Here is a 19083-nt window from a genome sequence, read left to right as displayed (position 1 = left end):
TTCTATTTTCCTGCCCCTAACTGGTGCAAGAGTGCCTGGGCCCCTGAGGGCTCAGGAATAGGCAGAGCCTCGGCCAAGCTCTGGGCACCGGGCATGGGGTCAACTGAGTTCTTGTGCCCTGCAGCCCTTGGGAAATCACACCGCTGCCAGTTCTGGAAGCTCGAGAAGTTGTAAGGTCTCCTTGATGTGCGGTTGGGCGGCTTTCCAATGGATGACCCTCAAACTCCTTAGTAAAAATGCCAGAGACCAGAAGCTCACCCCCACTGTGGGGGGTGACCCTGAGGTAACAGCCAGCCAGCAAACCCAAGAGGCAGGAGTCTCCAGTGCCAGACCGAAGGTTTCTGCTGCAAAGCCAGGGCCCAGGTTCACAGCCCTTACCTTCTGAAGGCCTTCGACAGTGGCAGGCAGGCTGATCAAATCTGAAGCCGATTTGATGTTAGCTTTGAGGTGGTTCACTGTAGAAGTCAATGAAGCAATCTGGAAAAAAAAAAAAAAAAAAAAAGATGGGAAAGCCCTTTTTGGAAAGCTTGATCTTCTTCTCAAGAATTCCTGATCCTAAACCCCACCGCCATGGCCTGCTCTCACGGGGCACTTGCTCTCTCTGTGGTGGGGCTGCCCAGGCCTGAGAGTTTAGAGGCCGTGGGTCTCTTAGGCTTCCCCCCCACCTGCACCCTGGTCCTTGAGCACAAAGATGCAGCGGCCTCCACGATGCAACCTCAAGGCAAGGTGGAGACGAGACATTGGCATAGAATCGCACCTGGGCCATTCACTAATCTACATGTGCTCGGTGTCTGGGTGACCAAAGTGGCCCTTGCACTGCAGGAGAAAACTGGACATCTAAGGCACTGGAAGCAGCTGACAACACCTTGTGGCTCAAACAAATGTTCCTGGCAGGCTGCCAAGGAGCTTCCTGATGTGAGGAGCAGGCGCTGGGTTCAAAATAAAAGGCAGCAACCTCTCTGGTCTATGGGAACAAGTCCTCGGCCCTCACCAGATTCCATATGGAGGACGGGGTTCACTTCCTGGCCTTTACTTCAAGAAGGCCGAGAAAAATTAGAACTGATGCAGAGAAGTGCTATCTGGAAGGCGAAGGGTCTGGACACCTTACTAAGTACTGGCTGAAGGAAGGAGGGACGTTTAGGATGGAGAAGAAAAGACTCTGGTCTGGGGTGTGGGGCTGCAGGAGGGGTCCATATGAAGGCTATTTTCTGGCATCTGAAGGACTGTTACATAGAAGTCATTCATCTTGCCCTGATTGGCTTCAACTGGTTGAATGAGGAGAAAAGGTAAAGCTGCAGAGGTGAATTTGGGTCTAATTAAGGAGACCCTTCCTCTGCTCAGAGCTACGGCTGGGTGGAATGAACCCGCAGCTCTGGTGTCCCCTGTCTCTGGCCAGACTATCTGGCCATGCTTCTGCCCACTCAGGCCTGCCCTTTCAGAATCATCCTCCACTCCTCCTTCTCCCATGTTCCTCACGCATCCTCTACACTGACGTGGCTGGCACTCTGTTCAGGTTCTGGTCCCCCCTTCTCCTGGACAATTACATCCTGGTTGGTTTAGAAGGTCGCGGTGGCTGCCTATTAGCTCCAAGACCAAATACAAAGTACAGGTCTAGCTTTTAAAGACCCCTCCACGGGCTCCCCTACCTAGATCCCCATTATTTCCGGTTTATCCCACTGGCCCCTTGCTGTTCCTCCCACACAAGATGCTAACAGGAGTGCTCCCCTCCCCACCCCTGTGGGAGTGCCTGCACAAAGCCCTTCTGGACGCATCCCGCTGCCCCACCTCCTGGTCGCTAGTGCTCCCCTCTTAGTGTCCATGTGCAGTGGATGACAGTGTAGAACCTTGTGTATGTGCTGCCTCCCCCTACAGGTCAGCTCCTTAAATGCAGGGCCCATTTTTCCCTTTGCTTCCCCAGCACACCTGGCCAACTGACTGGGGAGAGCATTCTCAGGTAGCCTGGTGGAGCAGGTGGGCTGAAGATGGATGTGGGGAGACAGGTTCCCACTTTTAGCTATGGGGCCAGGGGAAAGTCCCTCTGAGCCTTAATTTCCTCATCGGTGAAATAGGATTCATAGTAGCTCCTGCCCCTGGGGACGCAGAAGAGCCGAGTCAGGGCCAGCCTCTGCCCTTCCCGCTTTTCTCTGCCTTCTTTCTTGGGTCTTTCTGAGCAGACTCAGAAGCCGAGCAGGGGCTCTACAGATCAGAGAGGAAGAGAGCTGGATGCCCTCGGCCATAGGAGCTTCCGATCTGGAGGGAGGGACGGGGAGGGAGCTACAACACACTAGGAACAAGTCTGCCTTCACCAAGCCAGAACAGAACTAATGCCCAAATGGGTCTTGAGAAAGTCCGGCCGAAGACACTCCAATGACAATGAGCCCCTACTGCAGGCTGAATGCGGTGGGACGAACTGAGTGGGATTTGGAGGGAGCAAGATTGAGAGAAACTGAAGGAAGAGGAGCTGGTAAGAAGGAAATCTGGGCCAAGGAGAAACACTAAGCAGAAGAAAGGTGCCAGCAGAGAGGGACAGAATGTGGTTAGTCCACAAACCCAGACAATCACAGGGTAACCATTTCCTCCAGAGTTCCTTCCCCAGTGAAATATGAGGCAGGGAATAAGGCAGGCCTCGGCCTCCAGCCACCAGAGGCCTGCAGAAGGCTTGAGGCGTCTTGGGGACCCACTGCTAGCATCTCCATCAGACAAGAGTGCAGCTGCTGGACAGAACTGCCCTTCCTAGCTCTGGGTAACCCGTTAGCCTTTGGCAAGGCCCCCAGGACAGCAGATCCTCCAAGGAATCAGGAACCTTGGAAGGAGCTCCCAAAGCATGACACAGAATCTGGACACCAGCCCCTGGTGTTTCCCCGTCAGGATGCCACTCTGAGGCAGGCCGGGAGGGACAAGATGGAGCCTGCTGCCACCTTCTGCTACGACTGGCTTGACAGATCCATGAATGGGAGGGCTTAAAAAGCGGAGCTCATTGAAAACTGAAAGAGGGAAGGATCGCACAGCCTGAGCTGGGGATGAGTCAGCCAGAGCTGCCTAAAATAAAAGTGCTGCACTCACAAGGAGGCAGCTCAAAATGAGCAGGAGTAAAAATAGCCACCGTGGGCGACCCTGTGCTGCATGCCAGCCTTCATCGTACGCCAGTGGACTGTTTTCGGTCTTCGGCTCCTTCCGGCCGAGGAAGCCCCGAGGGGCCGCCCCCAAGAGTCGGTGCCTTTCCCGGTTCCGGAGGCTCAGAAATGGCTATGAGTGGGACCCCGTGGAGCTGACCCTGGGCTGGTGGTGGTAAAGAGACCTCTGACAGCCCGCAGCCCAGGGAGTCTTAATTGGAATGTTTTCTCCTTGCAATCCCATTTACTTTGTTTTACTCATGAAAAACATGGTTCAGGAGTCCATAGGTTTCACCAAGGTGCCAAAGGAGAGTCCACGGCAGAGAAAAAGTGAAAACCCCTGGACTTAGTCCCAGTGCCTCATTTTACAAGTGAGAAAACTGAAACCAGTAAGGTGAAGTATCCTTGGGCAGAAGGTAAAGGACAGCAGGTGGCGTGACTCCAAACCCGGCCTCTGAGAGCCTCAAGGGGGAGGGGGGAAGGGGAGGCAGGCCCTACGGAACAGCAGGGGAGGCTTCAGAGAAGAGGCAAAAGCTCAGGGACCCCAGGTCCCCAGAAGGAGGCCCTCTCCCAACTCCGGGCTGGCTCTGTTTGAGGTCAAAGACTGCCTTGTCCCCAGTGGAGAGAAGTCCTGGGGCAGGGGGGCGGCCCTGGCTCCATAACCAGGCCCCGGTGCCTGGTGAATAGTGGGGCTGAGAAGGCCAGACCTGAGGAGCAGAGAAGCACCTCCCTGAAGCTCAACGAGGCCTGATTCCCCCTCCTAGACCTTTCCTCTTCTAGATGACAACCTCGGTGAGGACAGCTGACAGGGAGGGCTCGTCCCCTTGGGGCCCACTCCTAGTCTGGCACTCCAGGCCTGCGCTGGTGCCCAAATGTCAGACTCTGTTCGGTTCCAGGGGCACCAAATAAGTCAGAGACACCTGGATGCTCCCCTCCCTCACAGAGGCTTTTCTTAGTGAACTGTCAGCAAGGAGAGTCACCTTCTGAGGACCCAGTGAGCACCACCCACTCCCCAAACCTGGGCAATGCCATTCTCCAACCTGTGAACCGGATGGAACCTGGCATCCTTGCTCTGGAGCCCCTGCTGCCGTGTTGCAGCTGCTGGCTCTGCATCACACCCTCAGGTACAAGGTGCCAGCCCCTTCTGACAAAACAAATCAGAGTACTGCCCTCTCCTACCCCACCTCCCCAATCTAGGCCAGAAGCAGCATCTCAGCTTGGAGGGAAGGGGTGCAGGGCCGGACAGCTTTGGCTGCGTTTGAGCCCAGCATTTTAATATTTCATGCCAGAACCACTGAATCTTTGATTTGGAAGAGACTGCAGAGACCACAGTCCAGGCTGGGACCTGAGGCTATTTTAGTAAAAGGCAGTTTTTGAAAGTCCATGCAATAGAATAAGACATCATTAATAAAAGGTCTGTCTCTAGTATTCAATATCTACAGGGCAGCTAGAATTTTTAACCATTTACTTTTATTTGGTAATTAAACTGTTTCAAGAAAGCACCTATAACACAAGAACTGCTAAATCCCAGTAAGACATTTGGATAGGAGACCATACGGCTCTTTGGTAAAATCTTAGAAATCACAAGAACACTGATCTCAGGACACAGATCCTGGTAAATCTAGGAGAACTTGGGAAGTGGACAAACGCCTTTTCAGTCTGCTATTTCACCCTTTGGTTTTGGCTGTCCCGTTTCAAACAGGATTCTTGTTTCTGTGACCCTGGGGCAGGTCCATCTCAGGGCGGCACTTCAGACATTGGTCCTCTGAGGAAGGGGGTGCCTTTTGACACTGACCTCAACCCTCTGTGCCTGAGGACACTCCTGTCTCTGTCTTCAGAAAGGACAAGCCTATGGCAACTTCAGGCTGATGGCTCAACTGCCAAATGATCTGGGCTAAGTCAGATGACCATACCATATCACCTAATTTCATCTGCATTTCCTGAACTATCCAGATAAGAGGCTATCTCCATGGCCTGGACCTTCTCTTAGCTATAGGCAGGGAGCTCTAGAGCAGTGGAACCAAACCCCTTCTACCTGTTTGGTCATTTCTGTGATGTTTATCCAGACTTTGCTCAAGCCCAGGTCTCCAGATTCAATCTTCTCCAGCTGCTTTTGTTTGCGGAGGAGTTCTTCATTTAGTTTGGGGATCTCTTGGAATGAGCTTTTCTGATTAGATTCCACTAAAACCAAAAACAAGAAGATCAGCAATAGCAGCCAGTAATCTCTGTGCCCCCAAAATGAGTGAATGTCCAACTACCTAAGTAGGGGAAGGACATGTACTGTTCTGTTCTCATCAAACACAGCGTGAAGAACATCTTCTATACTTGGGAGGGCAGCAGGATTTATAAAGAGGAGGGGGAAGAGTCGACTCTTTAAACTGGGGGGTTCTGGTCTCAACTCTGCTATCTCCTCCCTGGGGGCATCTAGCCCACATATTCCCTCTTAAAGCCCCAACTTTCTAAAGTGTTAAGGGAGATAAAAATCTTTGCCCTGCTGGGCCCTGATCTGATGAGATTACATCTATAGAAGCACCCTGTGTGCCCCAAAGTACCACACAGCTATTACCTGGGAACAGTTCAACCCTCCAGGCCTTCAAAGGTGCACTATTCACATTTGGCATTTTATATCACACTGTACTTAAGTTCAGAACAAAGGTGGGGAGAGCCATCCCTTTACCACATGACTAAGCTAAACCTTTCTAATCTTTTCTTCTCTAAAACCTTAAGCCTCTACTATAATCTGTCTGCTCACCCACCAGTCACACTGGTCCCTAATTATGCAGGGAGGGGACTGAGAAAGTTCACATTGAGAACTTAGATCAAGCTCAGAGAAGATTTGGGCCTGGCTGGGAAGGGAAGGATTTAGCTTAGGCATGAGGTTATCAAGAGACACACAGGCCAGTTGGTCTGGCCTTGGACTTGGAAGTTATGACACTAACGTCCTCTTTATTCATCTGTTCATAAAGGATTTGGGGCCTGGACAATCTACACAATGAAGACAGGCTATGAGCTGCAGTTATCCAGAGCTCACTCTTTTAAGAGACCTTCAAGATTCCTGGCCTAGCAGGAGCCCTGGAGAACCTATAGTTTCTACAACTTTAAGTGACAACATTATACCCAAATGACACTCATAATAGCTAAGACATATGAAACACACAAATCCCCACATCCCCACGCCCTTCTCATATGCCGATGCTGCTTAAACATTCATTATTATGTTAGCTCTTAACAAACTGCTATAAAGAATCAGCCATAAATATACTTGGAGGAAACACTTTCCTAAATCTTCATAGGGACTTGGAGCAAACTGTCAGGTAGTGTGATAAGTGAACACATTTAAGGGGCAGAGTTTCTGGGTAATAATCTATTAGGCTAGTTAATAATCCAAAAATTGATGGTCAGCGGTTTCTCTCACTCACAAAGACCTCTAATAGAGGATACCTTAAAGACTTTTCTGAAAGGGAATTCCAATAGGAGAAATCAACCCTGATTGGTAGATGTTTGAATGAGTGGTGGTGGGTCAAAAGGATTCAGCTTTTCCTGCTGAAAACTCGACTCAGTGCTTCTAGGCCTCTGGCCAGGGGAATCTATCTATCCTTCATGAGCTTAGTCATCCTAAACCCGATTTGAGGGGGAGAGAGAGAGGCGTGTGCAAGGACATGGGCTTATTCTCAGAGAATTTACCTAGATTAGATTCTGTTTATACCTCAAAGTAGCATCCTCAAAGGAGAAGTAAGGTCTCCTAGTTGGGTGGGGTCTTACCCAAGATTGAGGACCATGTACCCCAAGGTTTAGGGCAATCTCCTCTACCTGTCATGCTCTTTGGAGACTTGACTGACTGACCTATAAGGGCTGGTCTCTGAATAAGGAAATAAAAGGTCTGGACCCTAATTAATATAATAAAAAATAATCATTTCTCTCAGTAGAGAAGGGGGTTGAAAGTATTCAGGAAAGCTAAAGAAAGTCCAGGGGACAGGGGAAGGGGGTTGTCTCCCTGCTTTCCATTACCAGCATCCTTTAATAAGCCACATCAGGTGAGGGATCCACACAGGCAGCTTGGTACAGCAGTAAAGGATTGGGCTGGCAGCCGATGGTGGGAGCCTCGCCCAGCTTGGGCATGAAGCAGCTGTTTCTCTGGGCAAGTTCTCCCCCACCCCCCCAGTCTTGGTTTCTCATCTCTAACATGCAGGCCCTGAGCAGTATGAGTACAAGGGTCACTTCCACCTTGGAGAAGCAGCTGCTCAAGTTAGTTGCCCTAAAGCAATGCAGCCTTTCGCTCCTTCTATCACCAGCACACTCAGGCAGCTTCATTTTAGACACAGGTGAGTAAAAATCAATGAACAAATTAAGCACTGACTGTGTGTAAAGCACTGGGCTATGTGAAGGGAACCCTCACCAAAAGAAGAACATTCTCTGCTCTCCAGGAGCTCCCCCTCCATAGAAGGGGCCAGGAGACACAGGTGTCTGTGTGTGTCCAAGCGATATGAGGCATGTGTACCTGGGAACGGGGTGGGGGTGGGGAAAGGTATACAGAGGGTCAGAACAGGGTTCACAGTGTGTATTTCCATTAATGGTATGCCCATTCCTTATCTTTCATGCCATGGTACAAAATCCCAATGAAAATGATGTGCTAATATTATCCAACACAAGTTATCTTCTGAATTAAGCCAGCCAAGCTCCCTTCTTTCACATTAATCTGGACATGTGTCTGCCCTTCCTCAGGCCCAAGGCCCCCCCGACTATCTCTGAGATGGGCTCAGGATCCTTGGTTTGGAGCCAGGAGGGCTCTCAGCAGACACCATCCTTCTCATCTGGCAGGGAAATGAAAGTGCCCAAAGTAACAGAGGAGTCCGTATCCGAGGTGAGATGGAGCCCAAGGCCACCATTTCTTTCCTTTGTCCCATGCTGCCCACTTTGAGGGTATCACATGCAGGCACACGGATAACTGCCTGGCTTGGTGGGGGGCTAGCGAGGCTGACCCTGATCCTGAGGGAACAGGGGTTTCTGTGGGCCAAGCCAAAGGCAGGCCCTAAATCACAGAATCTGAGACTTGGAAGGGACATCAGTGGCCCTCGTTCAAAGTCATCACCAAATAAATCTTCACTAGAACACATTCTACACAGGGACTTTGGACTTCTAAGGGGGAGGCTCATTTGTCTCAAGGAAGCCTCTTCTACTTCTGGGATAGTTCTCACTGGTAGGTGACTTTTCTGCCCCCAGCCAGCTGGACCCCACTCCACAGTTCCTGGGCTCGCTCTCCCAAACCAGGCAGACAAGGCCTCCTCTGTAGGATGGCTCTTTAGATACTTGCACAGTTATCAAGCCTTATCTTTCTTCCAGGTCAAATGCCCCAACTTCTTCTAACCAATCCCCATCATCACAGACTGAGGGCCCTTCACCAACCCGTTTGCCCACCTATGGAAATGTTTTAGCTTGCCAGGATTCTTAGACAATGGTTCCCAGGCCTCAATATAATGCTTTAATGACATCTAGTTAGGACATAGGACAGAGAGACGCCCACTTCCCTGTTCCTGGAAGCTCCACCTGCCTTAATGCATTAGTTCCTTTGGCTGCCCTATCTTCCTAGATGATTCTTGTTTTCCTTACTATCCACTGAAAACCCCAGATCGTTTTCAGAACAATCACTGCTACCTGTGCCTCCCCTACCCTACTGTGAGGCTGACTTTAATACTCAAGTGCTTTACATTCATGCCCATGATATTTCATTTTATTGAATTTGTGGGCAAGGTTCTAAGGTCTGTCACAGTCATTTTGGATCCTGACCCAGTCATCCAGTGGGTTGGTTAGCTCCCTCCCAGCTCTGAGTCATCTGTAAGTCCTAGGAGCAGGACACCCATGCCTTTATTCCAGTCACTGATAAACATAAGGCAGCACAGGCCCCCAGACAGTCTCTGGAGGTCTCCACCAGAGAACTCCCACTGTGTGCACAGCTGTTCTTTGAGTAAAGACACCTCGCCAATTCTGAACCCACCTGACTTAATTACTGGGTCCCCATCTCCCCATCTTCACCGGAAGAATGAGACAACCAAAGGAGTCCTCCCAGTTTGGGGCTTTCCTGGGAGAAGCCGAAGCCCAGGACCATGGCAGGCCCTGCAGGACCCTCAGTGTGGCCTCCTAAGGAAGCAGGAGCAGTACTCTCTGGCTAAATACATAGGAGGAAGTGCAAGCAACAATCCCAATGACTAATTCATGAAATTTCAACACCAAGAGCACCTCATACAACATTGATGACCGGCTGCAGGGAAGATTCCCAGCAGCCCACTGTGGAATCCTCCTTGACCACCAGTAATCCCTGGGCATGCTGGGGAGACCAGCAACCCAGAGGCTCTTTCAGGCAAACAACCCCACCCTGGTGTCTGAGTAAATGCCATTTAGGGACGCTCCAGGAAGCCCCAGTCTGCCATCTAAGCACCTGCTGGGGAGGCCCTGGGGAGGGGATCCTGGGAGGGCCTGAGGGCTGGTCTCTTGCCTGAGGAGGAACCCAAGGAGGCTCCCTCTGTCAGACCTCTCTGTCCCTGTGGGACATCTGTCACAGGCTGCGCCTCGTACCTTTCCAGGCCGGTGGTGAGCCTTACAGAGAATGCTGTCAGCTTCTAGCTGAGGAGTGACCGACTGCCGAGGGGCAGAGGCGGGACCCAGGGAACCCCAACCAAAAATCCCATTTTCTCCAAGAGGCCTTTCTCCATTCCCCTTTTTACTGACCACTTCCAACTTAGACTGTCTGAGGCTTATCTGGTTAGCATGAGGTTGGAAGCTCCCAGAGGCAGGGCCAATGCTTCTGCTTTTCTTTGTATCCCTATCACTTAGGAGGGTGCCCGGCACACAGCAGGTGCTTAATACAAGCTTATCAACTGGGTTTTTTTTTTTTTTTTATTTTAATGATACATGGATAGGGAGAGGCTCTGGCTTTTCAGAAGGTCCTGAGGAGAGACAAACAACTCCTCTTAATTAGGATGCACAGCCAAATGTCTGTATGAAACTTAGATGGAACTAATTATTGAAGTAGACTTAAAACAAAAAGCAAAAGTTTTAAAGATGATTGTTTAAGACTAAGGAAGGGTTGCAGAAAAGGGACTAGCAGGATTTCCTGGAACCTTAAGCTCTGGCTCTGATTGCTCTCTCCTTTCTCCTGTAGTTTAAGTCACTGATTAGGTACCTACTGTGTGCAAAGCAGCGTGAAGCCCCAGAGAAGTGGGGGAAAACAGGCCTGTGCTGAGTCTGGTCTGGAGGTCTTTGTGGAAGCCCCAGCTGGACAGCACTGGGGAGATTCTAAAGCTTCCCAATCCACTTCCTTACCATCCCAAGGCCACAACTGCAGGCTTGGGTTTTTCCCTATTCACTTCCAAGATGGGAAACAACCCAAAGATGAACATATTCCTTTACAAACAAAACACTCCACGTGATGGCCAACACCCGCCGAAGCTCCTTCAGCAATGCCCGCCACTTCACCAGCATGCACCCTTGTAATCACGGTTTGGGAAGTTTCAAAAAACACCCTCTGCCGTTGGGATCAGGACTCCCATTGTTAGACTGATGCACATCAGAACCACTAGCAACTGCTCATCATACTCCACAAGGGACTCAGAATGAAAGGGTCAAAAAAGGATAATTAACTCAAATGTAAAGCTCTCTCCCTCATAAATTATTCTACAAAGAGATGAGGAGAATGGGTCAGATGGATACAGATTCTCAAGCAAACAGCAGTAAGTCCCCCAAGTCCTTTGCCAGGAAGGGCCAGAGCCACCCTTGGCATTCTCTCCTCCAGGAAGGGTCTTTGTTGTTTCATTCAGGGCTAGCTTTTCTCGGGACAGTCTGGGAGCCTGATGACTGTGGACAGCAAATGAGAAAAAGGCTTTGAGATAGAAGCACCGCAGGATGGCAGGACCCGCCAGGTGTGGGACAGGAAGGCAGGAGGCGTCTCCCGGTCCCTGATACCTGCAGGTAAGCTCAGCTCTTGTGGCTTCCTTCTACGAGGAGGTTATCAAGGTAGTTAGTGTGCTTATTGATCACTCATGGCAAGGGGCCAGCTCACACTTGACTAGCTAGCCTAAATACTTAAAGGGTTAGGCTCCCAAGTCTATTTCTAGACCATCTGGTAATAGGCTGGAGGCCCATCTGCTGCAAGTCCCCAGTCCTCAAGAACTATAACTCAGGTGAGTTACTGAGGGGACATTCTGGCTAAGTCAAACTTGAGCTGCACCACTTTTTGAAGGCTTTCAAGGCCAGGCCACCTTCGGATCCCCTCAATCGTGACGGAGCCCACTCACAGCCTGCCTTTCTCATGGGGCTGTTCTCTTCTGCCGGGCAAGCCCTCCGTTTCCTCCCAAAGGAGGATCAGCATGGACAAGGCCCAGGGGCGCGTCCTGTGATTCCCAAAGAAATGTGGCCACGGCTATCTGCGTTTCCAGCATGGATCCTGTCCCTCCGGCCCCTAGCAGGGCCCCAATAACAAATTAGAAATCAACTGGACTGTTTTCCGGCAAAACAGGTTCCTTACTTTTTGAGATGGCCCGTCAACATCCACAAGCTAATCGCAACTTGTAAAACACCGTCTAAAAGGGTTGGGAGGAGACTGGGAGGGTAGGTGGAGGGAGGTTGACCGAATGAACCAAAATCACTGGCCTACTTGGAAGAATGTTGTTTCCCTTCTTTGGCCCCCGGAGCTCACTTGTTTTAAAAAGTTTCCTTGTACACGGCTCGCGCGCAGCTGTCACTCATGTCCTGACCCCCATTTCCACTCTGGGAGCTCTCTCACAAGCCGCACGGGAGTAGCCGCCGCTGGGCTGCCACCCTGGGAAACGCCGGCCTGGAGCGGGTCTCCGGGAAGCCCTGAAGTTCTATGCCTGTGTTTCTCCCACAGAGGGTCTCTCTCACAGCGGCTCTCTCAAAGATCCCTGTAAGGCTGGGAAAGGGAATCGCCACCGCTGCCCCTGGGGGGGGAGGGGAACGGAGGCCTTGCCCGGGGTCAGAGAAGACCCTTCCCCCCACGGCTCGCTGCGGGGATGCTCTAGGGCTCGGACCGGACTCGGAGGGGGCGGCCCGCTCTCCGCCGCCGCCCATACTTACGGCTTCGGAACTGGTCTTTGAGGGCGTCCAGGTCCTCCTTAAGGGCCACCTGCATCCACACCAGGCCCACGCAGGCCACCACGCAGGCGGCCAGGATCACGAAGGCGCACAGGGGGTAGCAGACCTTGCAGCAGCGGAAATAGTCCCCTCTGAAAGGAAGCCCAGAGGAGGGGTCAGCCCGGCCCGCAAGCACAAGGCTCCGGGACAGCCCCTTGCAGAGGGGGCGGGCGGGCTTGCCTGAAAAAGCGTTACTCCGTGACCCGGGGCGGGATGCGGGCTCCGGGCCCCTCCCCCTTCCGCGGTCCCGCAGCGCTCCGGGCTTCCCGCTGCTGCTGCTGTCCCGGGAGCCTCGTCCCCACCCCCTCCCTGACTTGCGAGGTCCCGCACACGGCCTTGGGCCCCTGCGCAGCTGAGGGTCACGCCCCCGCCCCTCCCCCCCGCGGCGCGGCGCCCCTTCCCACCTGGCGAAGCGCGCGCGGGCGCTCCCTCCGCCGCCGCCGCCGCCGCGCTCGTCCTCGTCCTCGTCGTCCTCGTCCTCGTCCTCCGAGCTGGACGCGGAGCCTGAGGCGGGCGGCTCGGTGCGCAGCAGCCGGTGGCCCGCGGCGCCCCTCCAGGCCCGGCGGCTGCGGCGGCTGCGGCCGCGCCCGTCCCCGGGGCCCAGGCCAATGAGCGCGTTCAGCTCCTTGCGCTTCTTCATCTTCTTGGGCGGCGTGAGGGGGCCGCCGGGGGCCGAGCAGCAGCCGCCGGGCTCCAGCGCGGCCCGGCCGGGGGGGGCGCTCCGGGGACCGCTCAGCCGCTCGGCTCCCTCGGCGCCTCCGGCTGCGGCTCCGGCTCGCGTCCGGCCTCGGGCGGCCGCGGGCTCCGCTCCCAGCCCATGGCCACGGCCCCGGCCCGGCCCCGACGCTCCTCCCCCAGGCCCGCGGGGTCCGGCCCTCCTGCCAGCAACGAGCAACCCTATTGGTCGCCCGTCGTGACGTCACCCGCGTGCGAGCGCGCGGGCGGAGCTTTCTTAAAGGGTCCGCGGCTCCCGTTCCCGAACCCCGAGCGCTCCTGGACCTGACGCTGGGAGTACGCAGGGAGGGAGAACCGGCGCTTGTAGCTCCGGCTTTGTGCCCGACACTGCGCCGAGCTCTCCGGGAGCCCGACGCTCCGTTCTGGGCTGGGAGAGGCCGTTGGCCATACCCCTTCCCGTGGTACGGGTGGGGAAACTGAGGCCCGGGGCGCCGAACCGTTTGCCCACAGTCGAGGGTTCTCAGGGCAGGGGAGGAGCGAGCTCCGAGTCCGTTCCACCGAGCAGTTGGGGAAACCGAGCTCCCCCTGGCGAGGCCCCCAGCCCCGGACCTTCTCCCGCTCCGGTCCGTCAGACCTCCGGCCTCAGCCCGGCCCGCGCTTGCTCACTTTCCTCCTCTGTACAAGCGAGGGCCCTGAAGGAGCCGGCGGGGCCCGCGCCAAGCTCTAGGGGGCGTGTGGCTGGCGCTGGCGTCGGCCCCCGGGCCTGCAGGGGAAGGCAAGCCGGCCTGACGGGGGGCTCCGGGACGGAGGCCGAGAGAACGGAGGGGGTCTCCTGGCCCCCGAGCCCGGCCCCGTCCCTGCTTCCGGCCCGGAGCGGGGCGGGGAAGCCTGAGGCCCCCCCCATGGGAAGGGAACCGGAGGCTCCCGATCCCGGCCGGCCTCACGGAGTGGGCTGAGCGGGGAAAATAAGGGCAGGGCGGTTATCTCAGGGACAGGAGCGGCCCTCGTCGGGGCAGCCCGGCCGCCTGAGGTCCGGGCCGGTGGCAGACGCCTCGCTCAGGGAGGCCCCGGCGTCCGCTTCCCGGGCAGCGCCGGCTTCCGGGCTTGGCGAAGCGCCTCCCAGAGGCAGCCTCCTGCCCTGCGGTTTGCTCTGGGGAAGGGAGGATCCCTGCGGCCAGTCACAGGCCCCTAGAGTTTGGCCACTGCGCGTCTGTGTCACCGTTACGTCCCAGGGAAGCAGGAAGTGCTAAGTGTGAAAATAAAGCCCGACGTGTGTGTGTGTGGGGGGGGGGGGGGGGGGGCTTCCAGGGGTCAGCCTCGGCTCCTTTCCCGGGTCCCCAGCGCCGGCTCCCCCACCCCGGGGGGGGGGGGGAGCGGCTCCTCCCCCACAGCTCCCGGCACCGCCTCGGGTTTAGGGCCCCAGCAGGCGGATGGCCTAGCCCAGAGGGTGCCAGCCAGCCAAGGGCTGTGGATTCCGTGTCTGGATCAGGGACGCCTGCTTGCTCTTTGCCCTTGCTGGGCCAAGCTGAGCCCAGGGCTTCCCCAGGCATTAAGCAGGTGTTAATAAGTGCTTGTTGCTGGCTTAGTCATCAAACATCATCCTGTGCAATGGATGCGTCTTACAGCTGGGTAAATTGAAGCTCTGGGATTTGCCCAGGTCCTGTGGGTATGAAGTAGCCCAGCTGGGAACCAAACCAAAGCTTCTGTTTCCCGATGCTATCGAAACTGGGTCACTAGCACTGACCTCCTGCCAGCGGCTGGTGTAGACTGCAAACCTACGGCGTTGGGCAAACTCAGGCCTTTAACCCGTGGCTGAGTCCATCATCTAGCTAGCGGCTAGCTCCCAGGCAGCTGGCGGCAGCCTCCCTTGCCTTCCAGCCCTCTTTCTCTAACACTGACCAGCTGCTCAACTCACCCCCTGACCCCCTCCCCCCCAGGAGAAAAAAGGCTTTGCCCCAAGCGCAGATCCAGACGGGGCCACCAGCCTGACCCAGCTACCACTCCCCATTGCCAGCAGAGCCAGTGGGAAAACATTCTGCCAAAGACCTCACTACCTTTCTGCACACTGCTCATTACCACTCTGTCTTGTTTTTCTCCATTCTCTATTTATTGCCCTTTCGTGAACTTCACTCTTTATTTTAAAAATTTCAATAATGTTTTATTTTTCTATTTACATGTACAAGTAGTTTTCAACATGCGTTTTTCTTCCTTCCTCCCTTACCTCTCCTCTCCCCAAGATAGCAAACAGTCTGATATAGGTTATACATGTACAATCCTTTTAAACATATTTCCATATTTGTCATATCGTGAAAGAAAAGTCAGAACGAAAGGGGAAAACCATGAGAAAGAAAAAGCAAACAAAAAAGGTGAAAATAGTGTGCTTTGATCCACATTCAGTCTCCACAGTTCTCCCTCTGGATGCGGATGGCATTTTCTATCCCTAGTCTACTGGAATTATCTTGAATCACCGTTTTGCTGAGAAAAATTAAGTCTAGCATAATGACTTCCGTTTTTAAAAGCATAGTGCCACAAAATTCCTGGAGTCTGAGGTGGTAGTTGGCCCTAGGGACCCAGTCTGTAATCTCCAAGTGCTGAATTGTGGGAAGGGGCTCAGAGAAGGTTCATTTTTAAAAGATTGTGCAGTAGAGCCCGAGTGAAGAAGACCTGAGTTCAATTTCAGTCTCAGATCCATAGAAGCTGTGTAGCCCTGCACGTCACCTCTGGATGTCTCAAGTTTCTTCACCTATAAAACGGCTGAAATGACAGTATCCATCTCCCAGGCTTGGTGTGAAGATTAAATAAGATACTGTATATAAAATGCTTTGTTAACTTTAAAGTGCTACATAAATGATTTTTATTGTCCAACTGTATCGGATTCTCTGTGACCCAATTTGGGGTTTTCTTGGCAGAGATACTGGAGGGGTTGGCTATTTCCTTCAACTCATTTTACAGATGAGGAAACTGGAGAAAACAGGGTGATGTGACCCGTGGTCACACAACTGTTAAGTATTTGAGACCAAATTTGAACTTAGGAAGATGAATCTTTCTGACTTCAGATCTAGTGCTCTCTCCACTCTACCACCTAACTGCTCCTAGAAAATGATAGCTAGCTATTATTTCTTATGGCAAAATGTTCCATTAATATTTTACAATTTTTATACCCATTCCCCAATGAATGGACATCATTCCCCCAATTCTTTTTTCTTTTCTTTTTTTGCTGAGGCAATTGGGGTTAAGTGACTTGCCCAGGGTCACACAGCCAGGAAGTGCTAAGTGTCTGAGTCCACATTTGAACTCAGGTCCTCCTGACTTCAGGGCTGGTGCGCTATCCACTCACCAACTAGCTACCCTCCCCCCATTCTTTATTATCGCAAAGAAAGCTGTCCTGAACATTTTGGTATGTGTTAGACTTTTGTTTTTGTCTTTGACCTCTTTGGGGCATATTCTGAGCTGTAGGATCACTGAGTCAAAGGGTATGGACAATTATAGTTATTGATTATATATATATATATATATAAAATTCCAAATTGTTATCCAGAAAACCATTCTGGAAAGTTACAGAGAGTAACCTGGGAGCAGGGGAGAGGTTAATTCCCTAGGAATTGTGGGGGATAGGCTTCCCTCTTTGCCATAGAAAGACTAAAATACATTTACAGAAGTTCAGTTGGCAGGTAAGGGAGGGCACTCTGGGGTTCCATTGGAAGTGGGGATAGCAGAGGAGGTGGGGAAATACTAGAGGAACTGCCCTTTCCAGGACAGGTGCCTCTCAGCCCTGGGGACCTCATAGTGGCTGGCTCTTTTCCAAGCTGCAGGTGGTTGGGTTCCTGGAATTTCCCAGTCTCTCCCAGCCACCTGACTTTAGCTTCCAGGTAAACAGCTGTGCCCAGATGTGAGGGAGGCTTACAGCTCTGCTAGAAGCAAAGGCTGAGTATGTCTGTAGTGAGGGGTGGGGGCAGGGAACCCCAGTTATATGAGAACAATGGTCCTCTCCCCCAGAGGAAGTAGGAGCCTGGTTCCCACCATTATATCAGGATGACTATTGAAGGAATCCGGTTATTATTCTCCTCAATTGAACCTCAGGATTCTATTTCAGTCTCAGCAGCTGGCCGAGGAATGAGAGCAGGCAAGCAATGATACTAGAGACCAGGTCAGGGGGCCATTCAATGAAGGGGCTAGCCTTGTGTAGCCAGGAGAAAGAAAGCACAGATAGGGACATGAGAAAACTTTCCAGTATCTGAAGCGTTGAATCTTAGAAAAGAGATCAGCCTTGTTCAGTTCCCTTTGGCTCCAGAGGCCAGACCCAGGAGAAGTGAAGGGAAGTTATCAGGAGGCAAATTTAGCCCTGAGATCTGTAAAAACTAATGAGCTGCCCAAAATGAGACTGTTACCTTGGCAAGTAAAAAGAAATGGCTCAAGAAGAGAAAGGACAAGATTTGGCAACAGATTGGATACTGGGGCTGGGTGCAAGAAAGGAACAGAGGAGAGCATTTAAGATGCAGTCTTCTCAAATCCTCAAGTTTTCTCTAGATGCAACATTGCTTAGTCAAAACTCTATCTTTTTGGGTATAAAGTTGGCTTGACTCTTTTGAACCTCTCTAATCCCCATGGAAAAATCAAAATAGGGAAGTGGTTAGGGAGTAATGATTAGGGAATAATGCTGATGAAACTCTGGACCAGCTTGTGGGCTGGCCCAGCTTATTCTCAGGAATTGCTAAAAGAGCCTGATATGGATGATGTAGACACCCGATGATGAGAGGCATCAAAAGTTGGGGTTTGGTCATGTGAAGAATCCACAATGGCCATTCTCTCTGGCAAAAGGTAAATTTATTTATGGGAACAGATTATAGACAAAACAAAGGGATAAAATGGACACTAGGAATGCTAAATATGAAACAGTGGGAGAGCATATGAAAGACAAGTTTCTCAGTGGAACTCACAATTACCCAGTACAAAGGAAACACCTAATGAGTTTGGAGGATTTCTGACAGGGCATGACAAAGAAGAGACTTCTGGAGACCCCTATAGAGGGCGGGTCTCTGCGGTTTGACTTAACTTGGATTCCTGACTGGATGAACTCCCCAGAGGGAAGGACCATGGAGCTAAATTGATTTTTATCAGTGCCTTTTCCCTTCTTGCCTCAGGGACCAATTCTTTAATTTCTCTCTGTTCAACACTCCATTTAGGACCTCATCAAGCCCATTCTGTTCCTATGGTCAATCATGATGGGAACTCAAGTTTTCCTAGACTGTCTTGATTAGCATGAGACAGCTTTGATGGGAACTTGTTTTTCTCAGACTATCTTTACGACAGTCTCAGCAACTCAATACATATTCTTATGTCTACTCTCCACTCCTCTACTTTAAAAATCATTTCCCCCCCAAAATAAATTGCTCAATCACCTAAGACCCTGCCTTGCTTTGATATGGTTGGTTGAGTCTATGTGCTATTTATGTAATAAAATAGCAAATCTCCCAAAAGGCTATAAAGCTGTGCATACCCTTTGATCCAGCAATGTTTCTACTGGATCTGTATTCCAAAGAGATCATAAAAAGGGGGAAAGGACCCACACGTGCATAAATATTTGTAGCACCCCTTTTTGAAGTGGCAAAGAGCTGGAAATATAGTGGATGTCCCTTACTTGGGGAATGGCTGAAATGGTTTATGAATGTAATGGAATATTTTGTTCTATAAGAAATGATGAGTAGGCTGATTTCAGAAAAGCCTGAACTGATGCTGAGTGAAGTGAGCAGAACCAAGAGAACACTGTACACGTTGACAAGATTATATGATGATCTAAAGAAGAAAAAGGAATCCACATGTGCAAAAATGCTTGCAGCAGCCCTTTTTGTAGTGGTAAGAAGCTGGAGACTGAATGAATGCCCATCAGTTGGAGAATGGCTGAATAAGTTATGGTATATGAATGTCATGGAATATTATTGTTCTGTAAAAATCATCAGGAGGATTTCAGAGAGGCCTGTGATGTAATATGGCTTCCAGGGAAAACAGCAAATGATTTTGAAGTCCTCTGACCTTAGGGGGCTTCTGTTCTAACAATAATTCAGGGATTCTAAATCTTCTGGCTTTGGAGTCTGCCTCAGGGAATTCCCACACCCAGTCAAAGAATAACAATCTTGTCTGATTCTGAATAAAT

At 51.9% G+C, this 19083-nt stretch overlaps 1 protein-coding gene across 7 annotated transcripts in view; it reads right to left on the bottom strand.

The window, feature by feature from the left end:
- Positions 1–13225, bottom strand: part of EFCAB14 (EF-hand calcium binding domain 14) — a 31059-nt gene extending 17834 nt beyond the window's left edge. For all 7 annotated transcript variants that reach the window (XM_031969173.1, XM_031969174.1, XM_031969176.1 and 4 more), the window contains exons 1-4: positions 12662–13225; positions 12201–12349; positions 5149–5294; positions 379–477 (exon numbers count right to left, since the gene is read on the bottom strand). In XM_031969173.1, coding sequence (XP_031825033.1) covers positions 379–477; positions 5149–5294; positions 12201–12349; positions 12662–12897 — 630 coding nt within the window. In that variant the 5' untranslated portion in view covers positions 12898–13225. The remainder of the gene's footprint in view (positions 1–378; positions 478–5148; positions 5295–12200; positions 12350–12661) is intronic.
- Positions 13226–19083: the final 5858 nt, after the last annotated feature.

This window comes from Sarcophilus harrisii, chromosome 4 (assembly GCF_902635505.1).
Source record: "Sarcophilus harrisii chromosome 4, mSarHar1.11, whole genome shotgun sequence".
Taxonomy (NCBI): domain Eukaryota; kingdom Metazoa; phylum Chordata; class Mammalia; order Dasyuromorphia; family Dasyuridae; genus Sarcophilus; species Sarcophilus harrisii.
Note: the sequence above shows the minus strand (reverse complement) of the source record. Positions and strands in the feature narration are given on the sequence as shown.